The 25245-nt window shown below is 50.1% G+C and overlaps 1 protein-coding gene across 6 annotated transcripts in view; it reads right to left on the bottom strand.

Annotated features, from left to right (window-relative positions):
- NRP2 (neuropilin 2) overlaps nt 1–25245 on the bottom strand; it is an 83508-nt gene that overhangs the window by 3551 nt on the left and 54712 nt on the right. For 2 of the 6 annotated variants that reach the window (XM_065637342.1, XM_065637344.1), the window contains exons 13-16: nt 19388–19650; nt 17653–17749; nt 15284–15325; nt 448–516 (exon numbers count right to left, since the gene is read on the bottom strand). In XM_065637342.1, the coding sequence (XP_065493414.1) occupies nt 448–516; nt 15284–15325; nt 17653–17749; nt 19388–19650 (471 nt within the window). Of the gene's footprint in view, nt 1–447; nt 517–6937; nt 9849–15283; nt 15326–17652; nt 17750–19387; nt 19651–25245 lie in introns of those variants that run through there. The other 4 variants (XM_065637343.1, XM_065637345.1, XM_065637346.1 and 1 more) reach the window with 3 other exon arrangements.

Raw genomic sequence — 25245 nt, 5'->3', positions numbered from 1 at the left:
GAAAGTTAGGCGTCCTAATTCACTTTTGTATCTCAGACTACGTAAATAGCACGCTAGCACTTTATACTCACTGAAACTCTGGCCCTTTAAGTGCTATTGGGTTCAAAACTATGGAAACAATCTGTCACAGCTCCCAGACTTAATTTTCTCCATTTACAAGTCAAAATGCCACACAAGCAGCAATTAATGCTTGAAGGATCAGTTCCACTTGTCCTAACACAAATACAATATATTGACTTTGCAAGGTTGCTGGCTGTTGAAAAAGGAAAACAAGAAAAGAAAACTAATGTCTTTGTCCAGGCACTAAGCTACCACTTGAGTATATGTTCTCACACATGTTCTAGCTCCTGACCTCCATTAAGCCGAGGTTTGTGTGTAATCATAGCATCTGATACTGAAACACAAACTCCCCCAGATAAATTGTCCATGTGGCATTTCAGTACCAACCTGGATCATCACTGTCTTCAAAGTCTTGCTCAGAGATTGGAAAGTCATCCTCCATTCTTGGGAAGTTCACTAGAACAACAAAATGGGAAGCACTGTTTGTTTAAAGAGGTCTTGCAGGGGCATTGGATTGACAGACTGGCCAGAAAGCAATAGTTAAGCTACAGCAAGCCTCCTCCTTGTGGAAGGAGGAATAACTCCTCTTCTTTCTTTGGCCAGAGTCAATGAATACTCTTGCACGTTCAAGAGAACAGGATCTTCCCACTACACCCCATTTCATGACCATCGAATGACGAGCTTTTAGAAAGGAAAGAGAGAGAAAAGCGAAGAAGCCAGGTAACTTGAACAGCACTAAAATATTGTCATTGGCGCCTGCATGATGGCCATAATTCACTATTAACATGCTCATGGGTATTATCGTTATAACTCTGAAGAGGATCTTAGTGCCTATCATTACCTGCCACTAATGCTAGATCCATTTAGTACACTCTACTTTTCATCTTTTCCCATTTATCTTACTGGACACAGAGCTTCAATGACTCAGTTTCTCTTTGGGTTTCACATAAATTCACAGTAATTTGAGGAAGTCATGTATCATCATTACATGTTTTAATGCAAAACCTGGTCGAAATGGGTTGAGCGGCAAATGGGTGTCCATATCTAGGCATTTATGTTAACATTTCTCTGATCCAAATTCCTTTTAGTGGTGACATTTCTTTTTATTGTTCGGCACAGATCAAGCACTAGTAACCAAATGCACATGCTATAATCTGACCAGAAGTTATTTTCCTGTGCAGTCTTCCTAGCATTATCTCTACCTATAGTTACCATGTTCCTTTTTCAGTTTTTCTTTCAAAAGAAAACACCCTTTCATTTTGGTCTGCTTAGATTTTTTTCAAAGCTGACTGTAACTTGGGGCGCTCAACTGAGAAGGCACCTCAAAATGATCAGGAATGCAGAAAATCAGGGACTACTAGAAAGCAGTAGAACTCACGCCTTTGAAATAGTTGTGGTTGAAAACCAAGGCTACTTCACGTCTTGCGCAAAACTGAAAAGAGTTTTAAGAGATTCCTTAAAAGCGACCAAAACCAAAGAATATAACTTGTGCCTAAAAAGCCACATGCGAAGAAGTTATTCAAAACCTTATAAAAGAATATTTGTGCATATTTGCAGAGATCTAGGACTGCAAGAGCCTCCTGAATTGACAAATCCATGTTTTGCTATCCCAGGCAACGGTATCAGGCAAGCTCTGACTGCGACATTTGAAGCTGACTCGAGGCTGCTGGTAGCTTGTTGAAGAAACATAGGTGCACACCACCTTCCGTAAATCCTGGCTTTAGCAGCGAGTTCATATGATTTCTCAACACTACCAGAACTGACAGGCCCAGATGGCAACATCTTAGGGCTGGGAGAACAGCCTGAGGGGCTCTTGCAAACATTTAAAGCCGAACATGTGGAGAAATAACTTGTAAAGCAGTTCACAGGCGGAGATGTCGGCTCTGCTAGTCCTCCGTCAGAAGACAAGCGGTGAAATTTGCCACCCCTGTCACCCACACAACCCTATGGAAACCGTAGGCTGCTCGAACAAAAGCTAAGGTGGAAAGTGGAAGCTCTGCCCAAGGAGCCCCTGTGCAGAGAAAGGCTGTTGGAAGTATTTCGCCTTTTCATATCGTAGCTCTTCTAAATTTTGTGTGAGAACAAGCTAGCAATTTGGTGCTTTTTTTTTTATTTCCCAGGGTAGCCTTGAGGGAAAAGCCAGAGAAAAAACAAAGAATCGGTTAATCAACACTTTCAAAAGAACACCAGTTCTTCAAGCCTGAAAGGAAGGAGCGCTGGGAAAACTTGAAAAGAGAGAACATTTATTCAAAAAGCCCAGCTCAAAATCTATTTACTCTTCTAGCAATTTTTGCAATTCCCCACGCTAATATGACTCCAAGTCCTGCTTAAATGATATCTTGGTCCTTGCCCATTCTCCTCCCTCCTCCAGCCCGCGGTAGGCTCTCATTCTTCTGTTCCCTGCACGTCATTTCATTGCTATCAGATTGTATGTTGTCATGCAGGGCCCTACGCTGGCTTTGGAAAAATGCAACTCGGTGTTTCTTTTTCCATATTGGGGTTTCTCGAGTCATTAACAAAACCAGCTCTGGCTGTGTGGGAACTCAAGCTGGTGGTCTCAGTTCAGTTCCTAGTGGAGATGATTTCCCATCACAGAAGCCAGCCTGCTATTTGTCATCAATTAGGCTCCTTTGTGACAAATCTCAGCAATACTGTCACAAAGGGAGCAAGCTGTGGAAAGTGATACCTCTTGGAAAGTGGTCCCCAGAAAAACTCTGCAAGAATGGGCAGAATGGGAGAAACACGCATTGCCCTGTGCTGTGGAGAGATGCTTCCTCAACGGGCAGCTTTCAGGCACAATTTAGTTTGCATTTTAAAAGGAAGAAAGAATCAACTGGAGAAGGGTAGGCAAGAAAGTTATGGGGAACTGTATTTAAACAGGAGGAGCACTTTCTCCTGAGTGAGAGGCCCTTTTTAAAGCGTGTGTACTCAATGATGGCTGTAAGCACCTAGCTGGTCATGCTGAAAAGATGATGTTAGCGATGCTGTTGGAAATGGCTGGATGCCGAGAAAAGCCTGTTATCTGTTGGATCTGAGGGCATTGCCAGCTAAAAGACTAATTTATGGGACCTGGCAAAAGAAAGATGAGATTCTAAGCAAAGACAAGGAGCAACTTAAGTACCACGTTCATATGAACTCACACGGAAGGAGAGCAGGAGAGAATTAGTATTTGCAGAGATTAAGGAGCTTTAATGTACATCTGCTTTAAAATAGTAGCAGGGGCAGGAGGGGCTGGGAGAGAGTTACTGGAAGAGGGGGTGACATGTGCTCGATACGCCTATGATACCTTTGCAGCAAGCCAAGAGGTGTTGCTTTGGAAAGGACACCCAGTCCCAACTGCTGGAGCACAGACACATTCCTCCAAGGCAAATGACTACTGCTGAGAAAAAGATTGCTGTTTCTTTCTAGACTGACTTTGTCTAGTTTAACTCCGTTACCTCCTGCCAGGTGCCTCCATCCCAGGACAGAGCTCTGTCTATCACCACGCGTCTCTCTGCACACAGACATCTGCAGATGGTGGCTGTGGTGCCTCTCAGGTTCTTTATAGATGCATGAAATGAGCCTCTCAGCAGGAGGTGCCTTTCCCAAATGATATGTCAAACTTGCTGCGATTTCCAGCTCTTTTGCTGCCTGCCTCAGCCTCTCTGGTGCAGGGGAGCCTGGCCTGAAGAGCATCCCCACGCTCCCCGTTCCCGCACGGGTCCGCAGGCTCTGGGCAGACTGGGGATGCACCAGGTGATGGCGGCTTGTGGGCTTCGCCACCTACGTTCTTTCGCTCCCATAACATCTGCGGCTGTGCCTCTTGGTACAAAAGAGGGGTAGCCAGCTGCCCCCTGGTCCTTTCCACAGCAGGGAAACAACAGTGTGCTGCTCACTTTCCCAGAAACAGCAAAGTGCCCTCCTACAGGCTCACCCCTTGCTCCTGATGCCACAACAGCCGTCTCGGCCAGTGCTGTCCCACCCAGCGAGGGGACCATTGGAGGCGCGCAGCTGCTCTGCTGCCAAACAGGCCCACGAGGGCCTGAAACATCAAACACAGCAAAGCCCAGGAAAAAAGGGTCAGAAATCACCACTCCCCAGCCTTGGCAGAGAGAGGCAGAGCTGCAGCTCCGCTCCTTGCTCTTCCCCCTTTGCTCGTTCCCAGCCCTTTTCTCTCCACGGCAATAGCGTGACTCCAACACACATCATTTTGTTTTGACATAGCAAAGCAGCCGCCGTGGCCTCGCCTTGACACGGCTCCTTTTGGCGGTGGCACAGCGCTGCTCCCACCCTCCGTGAACAGGCAAACCAGCAGCACAGGCGCCAGGCAGAAACACTCCCTCTGAATCCCCCGCCGCTCTATTTCCAGCCGAAAATCCGCCTCATTCTCTCTTCCCCACTCGTCCAGAAACATAGAATTATTTTAGTTTACAAAAGGGCTAAATCCCTGCCAAATTTCAAATTAAAACAGTGCTTTGGCTACGGTTGAGCATTAAAGCAAGCAAGCAGCCGCTCCCCTGGCCTGGCCACCCTGCGCAGCGCGGGAAGCCCCGCGCCTTATCCTTGGGTCACCGTGGTGCTGCCATCAAATGCGGGGCACCGAGGAGCCTCTCGGGCTTCCCGTACTCTGGGAAGCGCAGCTGGGCTGGTGAGGACCCCCACCAAAAGTGACATGAAGCCAGGCTGGGTGCTCGGTGCGACGCGAACGCAAGCAGACAGCTATTTCCAGCTCTCCAACACGTGCTGCCCTGCCCTCGCCACACGCACGGCAGATGGCCAAGGCGGCTGCCCAAAACGAGGACTCTGCCAAACCCTCCCTCCAGCAGCCACGTCCTCTGTTGCAGCCTGACCCCCTCCCCGGCGTGTCCTGCTTTTGCACCTCTTGTCGTCCCAGGCACAAGACCAGGGGAACAGCGGCAGCGAGGTACATACGTACAGCCTTACGTGGGAATTATACAGCACGGTTTTCCTCTCCCTCTCTTAGTGCTGGACTACCCGGGCAAGAAGTCCAGGTTCGGTGCTCTGTGCCAGAGCTCACCAGTCCCAAACCGAGCAGCTCCTCGGCACGAGGGCAGCGCTGCCAGCCCGGCACCGCCATACAAGGGCTCGGAGCCGGGGGAGAAGCCGGCAGCTCTGCGGCATCCTGATGTATTTACCGCCCTCCTCAATTCTTGCTGTTTGTTTTTACAGCGGCAACGGCTAACGACACTATTCCTCAAACTGGCAGTCACGCCTGCAATCGCTGCTAAGAGCCGCCAAAGCCGCTGATGGAGGAGCTGTGGCGGGAAGCCAAGAGGCTGTCCAAGCTCGCTTGTCTGCGTGCCAAGCTCTGATGCCCCAACACGGGGTAAGCAGGGACCAGCCCCAATAAAGTCGGCAAGTTTTCACAGGGTTTCCGGAGGAGCAAAAATCCCAACACAGCCCCTTGCACAATCCGGTTTCTACCTCATCCCCTTGCATTCACCAGCAGAGAGAATTCCACTCTGCCCAGGAAAAAGCCAACCTCGCCCTTGCAGCCTGGGGGAGCAGCCCCTCTGGCTACCCCCAAAGAGTTTACCCTTTTTCTTTTTTTAAGTAGACTTCTAAACATCTGAAGCTACCTGCAGAGGAGGTTGCATCAAAATCATTCTAAGTTGTATTTCTTTTTTTTTAACAAACATGCTAATTTTAGCTGCATTCTTCCCTACGATATGCTGCAGCCTGAGCAGCACCCACCTCTCTGGTCAATCTGGCTGTGGCACATATACGGAATAATTAAACCCTGAACGATTCCTCCTTTTTCGTCTGTTTACTTAACAGAATTTTTTTCTTCTGCGTTGGGAAGCCATCAGCCAGTCCTTCCCTCTGTGTTTTTTGCATATGCATATTTGTTTTGAATTTTGCTTGGACAGTCACTGAAGTGTACAGAATGCAAATTACAAGTGTATGGGCTTTGCTGTACAATTAGAGAAAAAAAAAAAAAAAAAGCAGCATGGGTCCTCAGCTTTGCTTGTGTTTAAACAGCCAAAGCAAGGGATCACATTTGAATTGTTTTTTTGCTGACGGCCTGAATTCCTAGTAAAGCCAGGAAGTTTCATTGCAAAGCTGAACCATAGGCCAGGGTAAAGAGTATGATAGAAGGAAAATATTAATAAATGCAGGAGAGAAAGAAAAACCTCTCAAACTGGCAGCAAAATATATTTCACATTAAATGTGATGCTGCTGACGCCTCTAAAGGGGAGAAAGGTGCACCTGAAGATGACAGGAAGGATAAATGTTGCAGCAAAGGTCCCTGTAATGTGCTGGGAGGACTGGGGACATGCACACATCTCCCCAGACCCTCGGTGCTGCAGCACCCGGGCTGCTCCGAAGTCTGACATGTAGAGGCCCGGCAAGGATTTTACAGAAGAGGAACGCATTGTCATTTTCATTATTAATTTTGGTAATGGCTTACCCATTTTTGTTGTGCTTGGGGATGGAGCGGGTGGCTCAGCTGAGCCGGCAGCCGAGCCGGCCTCTGGGGCCCCGGGAAGTCGGATGTCCTGTCTCCAGGGGCCCCAGATGGAAAATTCTGCATAATCAAATTGAGCAATATAGCACTTAAGCAACGTTAGCGAAATCCCCAAACAATCCTAAGCATCAGTCCAGCCACCCAAAACTCCCAGTAAGGACGGGTACAAATGTAATGGATCTAAAAGCCGCTGTTAATGGCCTGATCCTGAGGGTGTGCACAGCAGCTGTGCTGCGGGAGCTGGGGCTGAGCCACGGATCTGCATGCAGCAGGAACAGGAGCTTCACTTTCCTAAAGGATATAGCCCCGATGCTCCAAGAGGAAACACGGGCTTCTGGAACACCACTTTGCTTCAACCAACAGCATTCTTGTTAGCAAAGAAAGAAGAAGGAAGAAAAAGCCCAGGTATTTGTATAAAAATATCATCATTTTATTACATTCCACACAATACATCTTCAAAGAGTTCAAATTTCCACAAGATATTTTTCACACACAGGCAACTGGGCAACGCTGGGGATGTCAGGGCTCAAGGAGCTGGGGAGAACTGGGAATAAAAACCTCGAAGTGACCTTCTGTTTTGTCTTTGGTGATTTTGGTTTGAAAGACAGGGTGCCACCTTTTCCTCTCTGACACTGACACACCGATGCGCACTTGCTAAAGTCCATGGGGGTGAACCTGGTCGGAGTGAGGGGATCACCCGACCCAGGGAGATCGGACTGACTATGGAAACGTGACGGTATCATCCGCCGACACGGCTTGGGCTGACCTGCAAAAGCAGCAAGCGCGTGCCAGTATTTCACATCTGCTTTAATGTGCAGCTGGCTGAGGGGGGCGGGGGGGTGGGATTTCACACCATGAACCATACGCACCGCAACACCAGTGCTGCGTAATGCAGAGGCTCACGGAGAAAGCACTAGAAGCCCTTCTCCGGGGACTGGTGACACCTGCAAGGTGACAGGAGCTGCCCCAGGTCCTTCACAGCTCTGCTGGGACGGGCACGTCCCTGCTGCCCTCAAAAAGCTGTGGGAGCCAGGCCCTGAGCATCCACCACCCGTGATGTGCTCACTGTGCCAAGTCACCCTGGGCTTTTCTGTGCTCCCTGCATGTTTTAGACATTTGCTGCTGCAGCTGAGGGGGTCCCGCTGAAATCTGTTGAGCAAACAGCACGAGGAGCTGAAACACGCTGCATGAATAAAGGCAGGGAGGGAGGGAGGGGAGCCCGACAGCCCCATCAACAGAGATTCCCCAGGGAGAAGGCTCCGCTGCAATAGGGGCCAACCCCATCTACGCGCAGCACCGTTTGCATTTCCACTTTTTCCCCAGATCAAAAGGAAGCTCAAGACTGCAGGGAAGGTAACAGAGCTGCTCGCCTCAATGCATTTTATGCAATATTCATGGGCAAAGGAGGGGTGGGGAGCACTAGCAAGTTTAGGAGTGGGGGAGGGAATCTGATCACTCATCACAAATGAACACAGCCAAGATGGAGAACCTTGCTCACTGGAGGTACTTTTTTTGCCTGCAAACACATTAGAGTTAACGATTCAAACTACTTTTGCATGTCATCATTCAGTAATTTATATAAGGCATTTCCACTACAATACGCTGGGCCATTCAACAGTGGGAGGAGTGTTGGAGGCTCCATCTCGCCTCCCCGGTTAAAGCAGCAGCAATAGCGGGGCCCCCAGGCACGCCTGCTAGGCTTGGCTTGCTAGATGTTACTGATGCTTTAAGAAGCAGAACATTCGCAAACACAAAACTAATTGACATTCTAGAAAGTCAACTGGCAATTTTTATGATTCAGCAGCTATGAGTTGGGCAGAGGAAAGAAAACAAACCCAAAACCCAGAAAGGGGAATTTGTCCCTTGAACACTTCTAGCAGAAAGACAAGGAGGAGCCCTCTCCCCCTTCCTTGTGTAAAAGCAAAACCATCAGCACCCAGATACTTAGAAATAAATAAACCTTCAGTTCTCAAGAAACTACAGTATTTAGCATCCACCTTAGACCTGCTGAAGTCTATGTGTTACCCTAAGGCTGGCTTTAACAGATACAAACAAAACATTCATTATGAGCTTCTCTGATATAAGGCAACTTTAAATAGATTCACTTGTGGGTGGGGGAAGAGGAGGGTTCCCCCCTTCTCCCCTTCCAAACAATGGCTGTGTTATCATGTTGGCTGCAGAAAGAATAAAATGGAGAGATCTTACTTTTTGGAAGTCTATGAATCTCTCTGGATTCTTCTAGCCATCTGAAGTGGACATTCCTACTGTCCAGCCTGGCCTCTTCTTCTCATTTTGCACCCAAGACATTAACACTATCAAACAAGAAACCCAGCCAAAGCTAGATAAGGCAACAAAAAAGCATTGCTCTCTTCCCCAAGTAAACAAATCAGGGTATTTACCACGAACGTCTCCCAGACCTTCCAGAGAGGAGGTGGGAAGGGGGGGAAAAAAAAAGCATTCCCTGTGCAAGTAGAAGCAATAACAAGCAAATTAAAAGGGGCTGTTTCTAAATATACATTCAGTCAGTCAGACGCACGCGCTTCCACGCACACTCGCATACACAGATTTAGCACACACCAGCTTCCAGGCTCACCACCAAGTTTCCTTGCAGGTTTGCCTACCGGGAGGAGAAAAAACCAAACCGAACAGGCCTACCAACAAAAAAATACTCCCCAAACAAATACAAAAGAAAAAAAACCCGACAAGACAACAACGACAAAAAAACCAACACAAAACCAACCAAAAAACCCCACCCGACACCCCAAGAGTCCTCGAAAAGTAATCGAAAGGGAGCGTTCACTTCTGAAGTGAAGGGGTGGTGTGTCTCTTCTGGCGATCCAAGATGCAGCATTAGTTTAGAGTTTGTAAAAGATTCAGGGAGGGCTGGGGGGGACGGAGAAGGGACGGAGATGTCTAAGAGTTCACACGTATGCTAGGTAAGGAAAAAAGTGCAAAACTGAGGCAACGTATTTGAAGTCTTAGTTTCTGTCTGTCTGTCTGGTTTGTGTTTTGTTTGCTCTCTCGTTCCTGTTCGTCTCTCAGCAGCGTGAGCTGGGATCTTGCTCTAGTTTTATGGTTAGGGTGGGCTCCACGGCCACGGGGGCCCCGTTGGCATAGTGGGAGGTTTTGTAGGTGATGGAGTGATCGCTCTTCTTGGCCGCATAGCGGAACCGGTGGTAGTGGAGCACAAGGGCCAGCGCGACGGAGACCAGCACCACAACAGCACCTCCGGCGGCAATAACGTAATACCAGTAGGCTGGGATGGGCTGCACTGACACCGTGTCCACTGTGGGCTCGGTCCCTGGCAGGAGGGTTGCCCCTGGGGAGGAGACACAGAACAGGGTTGCTAGGTGGGAGGCATGCAGACGCAACAAAAAGAAACACACATGCTTTCAAGAGAACAGCGAGGAGCAGCGCGAGGTCCCGGGGCTGCCTCCGGATCCGGGGCGAGCTCCGAGCGGGGAGCACAGCCTGGCGTTTGCTGAACCCGCGTATCCAAGGGCCTATTTCTTCCCTTTTAATTAGTCAGGCTGCCTGGATCGCAATACAAATTCCATATGCACGCTATTATTACTGTTATTTCTGGCATCAACAAATGTTTTTTCCCCCTCTATTTTTTTGGCCTTCTGCTGATCAGCCGCCTGGTTTTGTCTCCACATGGCAGATGTTGTCAAGCAGTGACAAAACACATCACGTTCCTAATTGGGGAGAAGAGCGTAATCTCAGATGGCCAAGGAAGTTACCACAGGAGACTGGGAAAGAAATTACAAGGAACATTTGTCATTCTTACGGAAAAGACAGAGAAGATCTCTGTTTGAAAATGCTCTGCACACAGATCTGCTCTCACTAGGCTTACAGATTTCCTTATTATTTTTTTTAAGCGAGAAAGGATGGTTATGATTATTTACATGGGACAGGCTGCAAAATTCTACCCAATGCTCACATAAGAAACTCATGCTCTCTGCAGTTTAAGCAAGCCAGGGCTGTGAGTTCATGCTGATAAAGCAAACACACCTAGGGAGGGCTGGAAAAGCACCCGAATTCAAGGTTAACCCTTCCTGCTCTTGCAGCTGCAGCGGTTTGGGAGGCAGGGCACGGCTGCAAGGCGCTGCTCTCCCATCCCAGGTCATCCCGGGACAGCTGGGCGCACATCTGGTCATCAGACGGGAGCTGGACCTCCCTGCTGGTCTGCAGGAGCCTGCACGCACACGCAGCTCCGGCAGCCGCCGAGGAGAGGAGAGCAGCCCAGCAGCAAGGGCGCCTCGCAGCACGGCCTCTGCCCTCCCCTCCAAACACTGCCCTGCCAGCACAGCCACCGCCTGGCAAATTTGGGGTGGCGATGGCTTGTCTGCTGCCGGTGGCATAGGAGATGACGCAAAATGACGGTTCCTCCACCAGTCACAAGGCTTTCCTCCCCCAAAACCCAGGCACAGGGAGTGAAAATATAAGAATGAACACTGCACTCAGATTCATAGCTACAACGAAAAAAAAACCCCCCTCAAAACCAAGAAAAAAAACCCCCAGACAGGCAAGACAAATCCTGAGAGTCTGGGAACCACCCACATATTTGTCATAGTAGGCAAGAAATGTGGATGTCTCAGGAGAAGCCTACCTGCCAGATTATGCCGCCCTCACCCTGCCTCACCCCAGCTGCGCCTCGCTGGCAGGAATGGGGGTGGCCCTGTCCCTCCTGCCCCTGCACAAGGGTGGGCTGGGTGCTGGGGGCAGTGAAGGCAGGGGACACGCAGCCCACCGACCTCCTCCTCTACCTGCACGGGCCACGCTTGTGTAGGGGAACAAAAGCAGCACATCCCTGTGCCTCTCTGAGCAGCTGCTGCCTCTCACCTGGCTGCATGGGGGGTGGTGGTTTGGGACACCTCGTGGATGTTTCCACCAGCCCCCACCGTTGTGAGCATGTTCAACACCTCCCTGCGCTTCACCGATAACCCGCTGCTGTCCCCCAGCGCGGATCCAGCTGGTTGAGCTGCCCCAGACCCGTACGTGTCCCAGCACCATCCCCGATGGATCAGCAACACCTCACCCGGGCCTGACAGCACCGGGGCGCGGGGCTGACCCCCGGGAAGACCACACACGTTTACACTTGGTGACAGTCTGTGCTTACACAGCACCTTGCTCCAGTGAGAGATGTGCAGGCGAACAGCCTCTCACACCACTGGTACGCACTGGGACCCGCTGGTGGAAACTGGGGCGAGGACAGGGGGCAGGTGTCAGGGGGATTGGACTAGATGATCTTTCGAGGTCCCTTCCAATCCCTAACATTCTGTGATTCTGTGATTCTGTGTCAGGGATGCCGATGGCTCCCGAGCCTGCGGGGGAGCAGCGCTGCCCTCTGAAAAACAGTGGGGAGGAAAGTTTCCGTGGCCTCCCGATGGCTGTACGTTGCCCGGTGAAGGGCTGGGAGTACAAAAGCTGCGTCTGGCCATAGAGCAGCACGTGCCATGGAGGGACCTTGAGGCAGCTGCGAGTTCAGAACAACCTCAGCTTGGCTCTGACCCGCTCCAGATGTCCCTGAGCAGCAGCCGGGGCCGCACAGCCCTCCTTGGCCCTCATTTCCGCACCTCGAAGCCCTGCTGGGGAGATAGCAGAAGTCTGGAGAGTTCATTTAGCAACTGAAGTCATTAAGGAATCACACTCGGTTGTCTCTAAGCCTTAACGAAGCCAATTCCCAACATTAATGATTGTTCTTCCTTACACTGTCAGCCACTAAATATAGCTGCCCATCCACTCAGCACACAGCGCTGATGTTATCTGCTCTGTTTTTACTGGCTCTGCTGCTCTCTGGAAGTTTAATGTGAGTGGAAAAGTTCTCTGCTCAGGGAGATGGAAAAAAAAAATCCATCTTCTTAACTTAATAATTTTTCCACTCCCCTTTGCCTTCTGACACACACACACACACACACTCACCCTTTCTCATTTATTCACTAAGGCTCTCGTCTTAATAAAGAAACGCCTCCCGCTGTCGCTGTCAAGCTCGTGGGTGCTGTGTTTATGCACGGCTTGGGACACTGGTCAATGGAAACCTGATTTAATCCCAACAGGGCGGACGATTTCATGTGGGTTGTGCTGCTGTGCTCACACCTCCAACCTGGCCAGATACAGCCCCCTCGTCTTCCCAACAGGGAAGAATCTACAGGGACCAGTTTCAGAGCTGTGCAGCAAAATCAAAATGCAAAAGCAGCAAAAGTCATCTGGGAAAAAGGAAAAAGAGAAAATCCTTTCCAGAGGGCCTCCTAGAGGGCTGCCTGCCTTGCTCTGCCACTGTCATGTCACAGCTCGTTCTCCTCTCTGAAATCACTGACATTAACTGCCGTGGACAAGCAACGCAGCTGGACTTTTCACAGATGGCACAGATGCAAGTGAGTATTACACTCATCTAATCTGAATGCCACAAAACCAGTGTCAGCCTCAACCCCTTAATTGCTGCCTGTCATTTCTCCAGGAAGATATCCCTGTCTTGATTTCAGGATACCCGGTGTGGGAGAATCCACCAGTCCCCAAGGCAAGTTCTCCCCATGGTTTGTCTCCACGTTCTTTGGAATATGTCTCTTATTTTTAACCTGGTATTTATCTTACTCCTTGCTTCCAGCCACTTGTTATACCTTTTCTTTAAGGGTGAGATGCATCAACTCTCAAATGCAGCGCAGTTTAAGCACACTTGACTGGTTTTGTAAGATCCTGACCCACTAGCTGAAAGATATTCCACCCACACAATTCTCGTAGTGTTTGCCTTGTGATCCTGGAGCCTGGAAGGTACATATTTTTAGTTTTGCTCCCAATCCAGGAGGGGAAGGGTTTGCTATTATTTTTAATGGCATCTGACTTTTTCAGCTCATCGTGTAACTGAAGAAGTAGGGGCTACAGAATATCTCAATACTTCCTGCATAGTCTTTCCTCTACAGCTCCTTTTTTTTTTCTCTCCAGCGGGGGACTTCTTCCCCTCATTTTACCCTCTCCTTCTGTTGGGCGTCTCTGTCTTTACCCCATTTTAATTACTACCTTGCAGTCTCCACTCTTCATCTTCACTTCATCTTTTCCCTCTGCACTTTGCTCCTTGCCTGGTCACTCCATCCCTCTGTCCCACCTACTCCTGCCTGTCAGCCCAGGGAAACCTTTTGAACCTTCTGCTGCAATCGCCCTCCTGTTGTGACCAGTGCTGGGACCTCACTGTGCTGGGCACAGCAAACGCTGTCCCTGCCCAGCCAGCGTGCCCTGGAGAATACGATGGGGAAAGGGAGGCACAAAAGGCAGCAGGGCACGGGGTGAAGAGGAAAAGAAACAACACGAGTTAGCAGGACTTTGGGATAGACTCAATGCGAGGACCCAGAGGGAGATTCAGACTGAAGATGACGCGCATGTTACAAGCCCCAAAAGACAAAGATGGTGTCTACAAAACAGATAGCAGACCAGGGCCAGAAGAACACAGAGCGCTGGTGTAAGCAAGGAAGGGTTGTGAGGCTTTAACTGTCAGGTGAGAATATTGCAATAGCTTTTCAGTAACACCGCAAGCCTGAGTAACAGATAAATTAGCAGGCTACAAATGAACAAAGCCAAATTCCTAGTTGTTACAGTGTGGGTATGACTGTAAAACACAGTGTTATGCCCTGCTCATGTCCCAGCCCACAGCCTGCCTCACACCCCAGGGATGGAGGTGCGCACACGGCTGCAGCCTCAGCGTCTATTTTTCCTTTACTGCCACAGCTCCCAGCACACGTACCCACCAGAGACAGCTTTGCCCCTCACAGAAATGCAGCTGCTTCTAGGGTAGAGCCCAGCCAGGTCTTACAGCCCATCAGCAGAGCAGGGGATGGGAACAGCATGGACATCACGTCCAAGTGAAAGCAAAGAGCGCCTTGACTGAACTGACAAAACAACTTTCAAAGCTAAGGGGAGCCCCAAGTTTGCTCTTCATCATAACACAACCCCCAGACGCGTTCCTGAAGAGGCAGGCAGGAAAACAAAATCCAAAATCAAAGCACAGGGAAAAAACCTCAAACAGACTAAACTGATTTTCGCCCAAAAGCAGACAGCTTTTCCCACTCCAGAGCAACACAAACATCATCCCCACTGACTGCTCAAAGAGTGAGGCGGTTTTTCTGAGTTCCTCACCTTTTCTCTTACTCTGTAGGTTTGATCAGAGAAATGCCAGTTTCCATCCTCCAGGCTAGTATTAAGCTATTAAATGCACCATTTCACCTTGTTTTCCTTTTATTGACTGTCACCTTCAGAGCTTCTGACGGCAGTTCTCTCCCACTTCAACCTCCCAACACCCTTCCCCTCCCAAGCAGATTGTCCCACTCTGCTTCGCCAGCAGCTCCAACACCACCACTGCCAGAGCATCTATAAACTACAGCACAACCTTCCTCTACGCTAAGTCATTGCCACCTCATTTCAGTTTTAATTTTTTTGTGTAAGTCAGTTGATAACTACCCTTTACTCCTCAGACTTCCCATTTTGGGCTCAGCTGGTCTTAAGGAGGCTGGGTGCCTCGTGACAGCAAGTTTTCTAATGCTATTCAGCCGCAAAACAGCGGGACTTGTCTGTTTGCCTGCTCCCCGGCACTCAGCAGGACCCAGAGGGTGCCACCTCTCACTGTTGTGGCCGGGGAGGTTTAGCACACACTTGCCATTTCACCGCTCAGAACATTTGCTGTTTGTACAAGCGCGCACACCGCTTTCCTTCCATGTAAAAGCCCATGCCAGCAGAAAAAAACCACGGAGAGAAGTGCAGTTTTACCTGGAAAGTAGAAGTTCTCACCTGGGAAAGCTGTGATGGGTTCTGCAAAGGAAAAAAAAAAACAACGAGAAACTAGTATTAGAGAGGAGAATATTACACGCAAGGCCACAGTTCATGTCTCCGTTCATGTGCCCCACAGGAACCACTGGCTGGGAACAGTGTGGGTACCAGCCAACCTCACCTGCTGGGGAGGACCCAGCTGAAGGTCATCTGGATTCAGCTGTCTGGCCTGAGTCATCCAAAGACCGAGCCCCACCTGGTCCAGTGACAAAACCCTGAAACCCCTCCCATAATTTCCAAGAGCAATTTGGTTTCTGGCTCAGCTCTGGCATCGTTATTCACATGGGAACTGTGTTACTCCTGGGCACTGATGCCATGCTCCTCTCCATCTCACAGTGCCAAGAAACAAAGGCAAGTGATTATTTTCTTCCTTCAAGATACTTTGAAGAAGTAATCTATTACAAATTACTGGATCCGAAAAGCAATAATCAGTACTTATTACTGATTACTTTCTTGCAGAAGTAATAGACTTCTGATTATTTTTAGATTACTTCTGCATTATGCCTGTGAGTCACAAAGCAGACTCTGGCTCTACTGAGCGCTACGACATCACCACTCAAGTACAGAATGCGAATGACACATTTGTCAAAGGAAAAAATTATTGTGACTTATTAGCGTTCTTTCACACTAAAAAGGAATCAGATTACTTCCCTGGATTATGTTTGAAAAAACAGTAGCCTGTGCTAGAGTCAGCTATTCTCATGGCTCTGATAGAGAGAGAGAAGCACTGTATCTCTGTCATTTCATTATTATTTTGGTGACATCGGAGATGATACACAAGTTATGTTAAAGTTTGCAGTGGGAGCCCTTTGTTAGAAATTATCTGAAACAAACTATCCTTATCAGTTTTAAGATTCCCATTCGACTTTCTAGAATGGGACAAATAACTTTGTGTATCAGTTTGGTGTTATTTTTAGGCCTGGCAACACTTGAAACTTTCTAATTTATTAACGTTTTTGTTTCAAAATAGTAAGTTTAAGATTCATGAGGCCCAAGACACAGTAACACTAGAGCTAGGTGACTTGCTGAGCTCAAAAGAAGTTAGATAGGAAATGCTATTAGTGTTAATCATCAGTCTTGCTTCTCTTTAATGCCATAGAAGGCAAGGGATTAAAACACCACTGTCGAGCCTTAAATACAGGGAATTTAACATATGGAACATTAGCTCCTTTGGCAGATGGAAGACCAGCAGAGTTCAACGCATTAAAGAAACAGGGACCGATGATGCCCAAGAGCATCTCTGGGGCAGTCCTGGTCCTCTGTTTGATTATTAATGCTGGTTCCTGCACCATCTTCACCATCGCCTACCTGCACAGGGGTGGGCAGCGACATGACCTGCCCTTCCCAGGCACAATTTGAGATGCACCCCTTGGAGGAGAGTGTCCAGGTTAGGAGGCACTGGGATCCTCTCTTCCCTTGGTGGGGTGACGAGAGCAGCTTCGCTGAATGGGGCCTTTCAAAGCCCAAAGGGGAGAGAGGCTCTGCTCCACCTAACTTTTTACACTGACTCCAGCATGGGTCAGACACTTTGTGGCTGTTTAACAGCAAAACATGCCTCCCCCAGGTCATGCAGAAGAGCAGAACCCTGCTACTGTGGGCAGCTCTCAGCACAGACCCCATTAATAGAATAGTGCTGGTCCCATGCTCAACTGGGATGGCTCTAAATCCACATCCAAGATACATGGCGACCAGAGCCATCAGCATGCCTGCATGGATCCACCAGCTAGAGGAACAGGGCAGCTCCACCAGCAAACTGCTAAAACACACTTTTTTCACTATTTTTTTTTTTAAGTCCTGTCCTGTCTTCTACATTGAATGAATCCACCTGGCTTTTGGCCTGGTTTAGGGAATGGTGAATTCTAGGACAAAAATTTCTTTTGTTATTCTGTTAACTTTGCTGTAAAACCCCTCTGCTATTTTATTTCTTATTAGAGAAAACTCCTTTTGAACTCATCGGCCCCTCTAAGGGTGCGATACTGACTGACAGCTGGTTTCTTTTGTCCAGCACTTTCCTTTTAAATTTGGTGTATGTCCTTATCACACAGAACAGACCTCGGTAACCCTCAGCTGTCTTTCAGTTTTGCGCAGCAGAGACACGTGTGTCCTGCCTCTCACACCAATGCACCCAGAGCCCCCGTCCCACAGAGACCGAGCCCCCCTCATTTCTTTCACGGGCAAGGGAAGAAGACGCAGAAACTCCCGGTAACTCAGGCAGGGGAGAAGCAGCCGCTGGCAGCCTGCGGTGAAGGCTCCCCAGCCCCAGCTGCCCCCCAGCATCCCTGGCCCCCGCGGCTGGACGTGCCACGTACCCATGCAGTTCTCCAGCGGGATGTCAGTGCTCAGCCGAATGTCATCGAGGGCGAGCTCTCCCGAGTGGCTGTTGCGTATAAATCCCTCAAATACAATCTGTGAGAAATCAGGACAGAAACGTCAGTGCTTGCAATTTGTTCAATTAAATGCTTCTCGCACGGAACAAAGACTCGGTGAATCAATGTTCCACGTTGCGGGCCAGCCCCCCGGCCCTTGCACAAATGATGCGAGTGGCATAACACTGACTTACAACAGCAGCAGATTTGGCCCATGGTATTAACTGGGCTATGATTAGAAGAAGGAAGGGAAGGACACATAATGCACAGCTACATTAACTGTAAGTGCTGTTCCCATCAGCATTACATAAGAAGTATCAAAATGTTAGAGGAGAAGGGTCAATTTATTCCTACTTAATCACATGCAAAATATATTTACAAAAATAAATAGAGTTGTTAGCCTAAGAAGTGCTGAGTGGAGAGACCTGCATTATTTACATAATGATGCTGTTATTTAGCTAATGCCTGTATATTCACGTTTAACGCACAAAGTAGTCAGCCAGTACCCATCGTTCTTATCTGCAGGCATACTGTGTTTACTGGTATTTTACTGAAAAGCCAAACACACACATACAAACTAGTCACACAGCTCCAGTGCAAAGCTTTTGCTTTATATCTCCCTGCTTACTCTTGAGGGTCCAAATAATCCCCTAGGGCTACGTATTTCACAAACGTCCTCTCCCCATTTTAGGTGTCTCCTTTCATCTGGGGTGCCTGGGCAGCCCAGACCCACAGCTGCCTGCAGGGACACCCTCCTGAAGGACCGTGCAGGGGACAGAGTGTCAGAGCTGTTGGTCCCAAGCTCAGGCCATCAGCCCACACGGGAGGCAGCAGTTTGGAGGGGTCAGTGGCAGCTCCCCGGGTCAGGGCAAGGCTCCCGGCTGGGGTGGTCATGGAAGTGCTGCCTCAAGCCTGCAAATACGTGCTTGGAGGGTGCTGGATGCTGTGCTGACGCTCATTAACAAGTGACAACAGTAGCCCTGGCTCGCTGGCAGACGGCACGCTGCCCAGAAGGGCTAACCCCGCCAAAGGCACTCCTGGAAGCAGCAGCATCCCCGCGGGGTGCTGGCATGGCGGTGCCAGAGGGGCTCAGGCGGCTGCAGCGAGCAGCACAGCTCCCTCCAGCTCACCCCTTCTCTTCCACTGATCTCCTGACAGAAGGACAGGGCCTTGATCCCACAGCACTTCACCCAGCCCTCTGATCTGGTTTAAGGTATCGGAGAAGTGGATTCATAAACAAACCCGCATTCCCTCGTCTTTCTCCCGTGCCAGCACTTGCAGTTGAGGCTGGAGAAGGGCTGTTTGCTGCCCGCCCTGAAGAGCTGGCTGTACCCCCTCCCAGTTTCCCACTTCTCCTGGTCACACTACATGATGACCATCAGTTGGTGGCGGGGGGAAAATGCACAAACAAAATGAAAAAAAAAAGGAGAAAAAATATTTGCAAAGTGAGAGAATTGAGGAATATAAAAAGGCCACAGGCTGAACAAAGGCCCAAGTCTGTGCAGAAGACAGGCACTCTCTGAATAACAAACAGTGTCGTTTAGTTACTATGGCAACTTGAGAAACACAATGAAAACAGCCACATTCCCTAATGATGAATGGGTCTGGGCTCTGAAACACTGAAATGAAGACGCTGGAGATCCCTGCCTGGTCCAGCCCCCTTTCCTGAGCATCTTACCCGGTACTCCATGTCGTAGCTCGGCAAGATGATGCGGCCTTCCCTCCACTCCTCCCCTTGGTCCTCCGTGATGACCCACAGCGCCTTGTGCTCCTGGCTGGCTTCCCGCCAGACCCGCAGCATCACCCCGTTGCTGCCCCACGCCTGGTATTGGAAAACCATACAGACAGCGCTCCGGGGCAGATAGATGGTGGGGCTGATGAGCCGGGCTCGCTGGCCTTCCCTCCTTCCACTGCTCTGCAGCCGCAGGTAATTCTTGCTTTCTGTTCAAAGAAGAAAACATCATTATTTTATTTTCTGGGGTCACTTGCAACAAGTGTCTCATCACCACGCATCCCTCACCAGCCACCACCCTCTGGTGGGAGACCAGCAGCAAAACCAGAAAGCGGTAAGCTGAAGATCGACGTAATTGGGAGAAGTTAAAGAGCAGCTACGGTCAGAAGAAGGGATGGCACAATGATGACATTTGGTGGGGGAAGTGTTTATTCTGCTGGGAGCTTGCTCAGCGAACAAGCCCGAGGTGGGTTTTTCTAACTGCTGGCGCTGAAAACTCATCTTGGATGGGTTCATCCTGCCTCTTTTCATCCCCACTGGTAAATACTCCACAAGCAGGGTATAGCTGACAGTTTTTGTTTTGAAGATACACACGGCAAAATGAAAGCCTGGCTCTCGTTTTTTCTGTAATGCAGCAAAACAGCCCCTAAAGCACAGCACAGAGGAAAGACGTGGTCCCAGTGAGTGAAATATGCACAGGTGACAAGCGGGTAGCTGCAAACTTGAAGGCAGCTGAAATACATACAGCAGGGGATTCACTTGCTTTAATATTAGATTTTAAATTGTGCCATGCTTTTTGTCAGTCCTCAGGGAGGAGATTTGGTACGTTTGATATCCCAGGAGGAGTTCAAGGCTGAGACTGGAACTGGAGATACTTGATGTGAATACCAATAGCAGCAAAAGCCCACGGATACAAATCCCTGGGCCCAGCTCATTTGGTCTGGAATCAGTGGTTTCCAGCCCTCTCTGATGAGAAGCCTCCTCAAGGAGCTCCCCATTTGCAGCTTGGATGCCCGAAGTCCCTTAGCGCAGACTGAAAGCCAAGCGTGTAGCTGATCTGATCCTTACCTGTCCCCTCCCGTCACAAGTGATGGCAGGACACGGTCCCTTGGGATGCTCCGGCTGCAGTGCCCACAGTACAAGGTGACACAGACAGGCAAACAACAGATATTGCTGTATTTTGCGTTTTACTCGAGTGGGATGAACATGCTTGCTCTTGCTACACAGTGGGCAAGTGTCACTGGTGCTTCACGCCAGCATGTACGAGCCCTCCTGCAGCCCAGCGGGGTCACCTCTGCCCCAGGACCGCAGTTTAGGGTCTGTCGCTTCCCTTCCCCACATCTGAGCCCGTCATGCTTGATGGGCAGAGCTGTGAGCAGCAGCTTTGCCTCCTGCTTGCCCTGCTCCCTCTGTGGCTTCAGTGCCCGCAGCAATGGCAGAAGAGCAGCGTCTGCACGGAGAATCTTTGCAAAGTGCACCTAAAACACCTCCAAAACTTAAACCAGAGAGACCTGAACTTAGAGCCCAGTTCCTGAGCATGAAAAGACAGGTCCCATCCAGAAAACAGCAGCTGACCCCGCTGCTGCTCAGCAATCAGGTGACATCCCAGCCCAAGGGAGATGTATCAGTGGTTGCACAGCCACCGGCGCTGCCATGAGTTCGTCACTGCCAGAGAGCTGGGCTGAAACCAACCACCGTGAGCTACACAGCTTTCTAAAATAAATTTAGGACAAGACAGCAGAAAGATTGCCATCGCCTTACTCCTGGGATGTATGATCAAAATATTTCAAAAGCGTATCCACTCCATATGAACTTTCGCTGATTTTGCTGCGTGAAGGACAAATCTGTTCATGACTGGCCACACAAAGAAAGAGCAACAATTCCCAGCAATATTTTCCAGTACCTATGAAATGTACTTGGGCCACTTGGCACTTTATGCCAACAAACAGTAGCAGAAAAAAAGATGAAAGCATGTTTGCCCACTCCTGCTTGAGTGAATCACTTGAAAAAGTACCATGCCGTTCTCTAATGGAGGAGAGTTCTTGTGATTTACCTCAGAGTGGTAGTGGTGGAGGAGGAGATGTGGGAGATAAACAAGTGGAAGAAGAAAAAAAGAAAAGAACAAGCTGTACTCCATGCATAAGGAGCGATAAGGCATAACAAGTCATTAAGGTCTCCTGAATTAAAACCCTCTTTTTGTAATTCACTACAAACCTCTTTAAAGAAAAAAGCAGCAAAAACAAACACGGTGGAAGAGCACATCAGACTGTGATCATACAATTATCTCACAGCTGAAATGGTCTCACAGGCAAATCCTCAACAAAAGTATCAGCCAGGATCAAGAATGATCAAATCCAGATCCTCAGAGTTCAGGACAGACCTCTGGTGCCAGCATCTAGGCAGCCTGATGGAGCGCAGGGATGGAAGCCACCCTTAGATCCACCCAAAACCCGCAGCTGACCACAGGGGACTATGTTAATTGTGGAGGTGGAGACCCCCCACGATCCGCACCCCTCCCTGGGAGCCGGTGGTACCCAGCGTCGCCGCCTCCGCCGCTTTGGCAGGAGAGCCCGTGTGCCTCTGAGCCACGTCCCTGCCGCCAGGGTGACACTGACCTCAGATTTGTTCCCATTCCTACCAGGCTGTGAAATCAAAGAAACGCCTGAAATGCAGCCAAAGCCAACGCCCCCCACCCTGCAACCACAGAGGCTCTTTCAGAGCTGCGGGAGCCCTCCCAAACCCTGCATCTTCTGTGCTGCCTGCCCAGCGCTTGCTGGGCCCACAGAGCTCTCCAGGACCTGCTGGCAATCCCGAGGGCTGTGGAGATGCTCAGTCTTCGGGGGATGGACCCAGCTGCTCCCCTGCAAGTGGCAGAAGGTTTGGGTACCACACGCTCCTGCTAACAGGAGCCTCTGGAATGGAGCGTACGCAGACACGACTTTCTGTGCCATTTGAAGATGAAATGGCTGGATCACTCTAATGGCTAGCTGGACTTTCTGAAAAGCCCCGCAAATTTGCTGAGACTGACTGAACAAGGGCACTGTGGAGCTAATTGTTGGAACAGCATGTGGGAGCCCGGCGGTTCCAGTAGTCTCTCTGTTTGATACAGTAAATGGAAGCCTTTGGCACAGAAAGCACCTGAAAGGCTGATTTCCCCTGCTAAAACACTTGAAGGGAGCCTTGCAATGATGAGCTGATCAATTCTTCCAGGATCAGAAATGCATTTTAATCTCTTTCCCAGAACTTTGCTTTGCAGCCTCTCTTCCAGCCAACACAGCAGCTACATCCCCCACCGAACTGGCACTGGTAGTTCAAAGCGCCGGCTCAAAGAAGGCAGGACAAACCTGCTCAGGCACTTTAACCTACCACTGTTTTTGCAACTGATGCTACAGCATAAATCTCATGGAAGATTTATGGGATCATCTGGATGTAGGAGAGCCAGAGGAGCGTGAACACACGACCATCCCCAGCCAGATGATGGCAGAGTTGCTTGTATGTGCATGGCAGCGAGTCCCGGATAAATCACCAGCCGGGCTCTGCAAACAAACCATCTGGCCAACGCCGTTTCCTCTTGGCGTGCCTGTCCCCTCCTGCCAGCAAGCCATCTGAGAGGACATTAGGGGCAGCGGGGGATGAAGCCTCGCGGTTTGGGTCAGGCTGCAACCGTGAGCCACGGCAGCCGCTCTCTCCACAAGGTCAGCCTGCCTGCGCTTGGGTCCTGCACGTCTCACCCCCTCTCTCCCAAGAAAAGCACCTTCCCTCATTGGTCTCAGCAGCACATCTGGAGGCTTTCCAGCAAAACATGTCGGGCAGGATGTACACGAGCAATTACTGAGATTTCAGATTCCCTCCGCATTTCCCCCTTGCTGGATATCGTTGAGTTACAGCTGCTGCTCCTATGGAGGACCCACGCTGAACTGCCTTCACTGACGTTCCCCCAAAGGTCACCACACCCTTCGCTGCAGAGCTTGTTTCGCAGCCACCTCTTGTCTGCTACACCCCGCAGGTGACGTATCTCTCTTTTCTGGGCCCTGCTGTCTGCACAGCCTCCAATGCCACCAGCGACCGCGCTGTGTCAGCGCTGGGGAGATGTCCCCGATCCCGACATTCTTCTGGGGTGTGCGAGCTGGAGGCTGCATCAGCCTCTGCCCTTCCCGGAGAGCGGATCAGCTCAGATCCCCTCGCAACCGCAGGGTGCTCTGGTGGCAGGAGGATGGCAGCTGCATGAATATGCAGATTGAAATCGGATAGTTATTATATTTTTAATTTTTTTGGCAAATCTCGCAAGTTCCTCTCAAAAGGCTGCCGCCGTAATTTCAGTGACAGGCCTCTCCTCAATGGCAGACTTTCATTTACGAAGGGAAATCAATCCTCCGTAAAACTAATATTTATATTAACTAGATCACTGCGTCTGCTGGAAAATCCCCTCAATTTTGATTATGTGTTAATTAGCCTGCCAAGTCCTTGCCATTTCAGTCTCTAAATCAGTCCGTGAAAGGCATAAAACCCCACACCTGCCCAGAACCAAGCCCTCCGCCCGCTCTCCGGAGCCTTTCTAATGGACAGGCCATTACATCCTCTCTCTTAATTAAGCCTCACGTCCTTAACAGCGCCGTGCAATCGCGAGGCCTGCTGCCTCCCCCCGAGAGCGCAGGGAGGGCACAGCGTCCCTGACAAACCGAATGCCAATTAGAGCCTGACATTTATGCTAAGCGAGCTGCTTGCCACCGCGCCGCGTCCGCCGCCAGCCCGCCAGGCCCCCTGCGTGCCCCCACATGAAAGGGCGTTTGCAGGCCTGCCCGCGCCCGGCGCTTGTGCACGCACAATTAACGGCATTAACCCGCCCAGCCGGCGCTTCTGCCCCCCACGCTGCGCACGGCAGCTCCCGTGCGCTTTGCCGAACCGGGCTCTGTGACTCCCGGGCTGCCAAGTCAGCGCTGCGAAACGATGGAGGGCTGCGCACGCTGAGATTTGAGAGACGGCGTCTTGCTTTCCAGAGAGCGTTCCAGCCCGGGTTTATAGGCACTGTGTGTCACTGGTGTTGGGCTCCAAAAAGTGACTAATGGCCGAGACAGACGAACAACGAAGAAATGGGTGAGCCCCAGAGGAATGGTTTCTTCTCCTCTGCCTCCAACGCAGCCCAAGTGAGCGGGAGCTTTGCTGGCAGTGCAGGGACAGGATAGACAATGGCTGTGTCCCTGCTCTCATGAAAGACAGTATGGGCACAAGGATGGCCACAGCCTGGCCACAGCTCACAGTCAGGACACTTGCCCAGCCCAGCCGACGCTCAGCAAACCTCTCGTGATGCGGGTGTCCCAGCTCTACCATGCTGCGGGCAGCCAAGGCACAAATGACTTTTTAGGGGTTGCTGTGCTCACTGTGCAATGAGGGTCAGGAAAGCCGCATACGGCTCTGCTGAGAGGCAATCTGCACCACACGTGGGGGGAATGGGGAGAGACACAGCCGGGCATGTGGTCTCCTTCCCACAGCGTCCAGCTGCTCACTCACTGCACAGAAGTGCTTGACTTTCATGCCACCCCACATGCAAGACTCCCTCTCTACTTCAAAGGGGATGAGATTGACCCTAGAGGTCAAAATGTGTCCACAAGGAACAAGCCCTGAGAGTAAGTCTCATGAGAGTAAGTGCAGACCCACTTCAGTTCAGGCCTGCTCCATTAACACCATGAAAACCTTTCTGCTGGTTTGGACAGAGTAGGATCTCGGCCTTCAGGCAGAAGTTCTCATGGATTGCAGGAAAAATATGAAACTTTCCCTTTTAAAGATCCCACGGGAAAAACAGGAAT

Source organism: Caloenas nicobarica, chromosome 6, assembly GCF_036013445.1.
Source record: "Caloenas nicobarica isolate bCalNic1 chromosome 6, bCalNic1.hap1, whole genome shotgun sequence".
Taxonomy (NCBI): Eukaryota; Metazoa; Chordata; class Aves; order Columbiformes; family Columbidae; genus Caloenas; species Caloenas nicobarica.
This window is presented reverse-complemented; position numbering and strand designations above follow the sequence as displayed.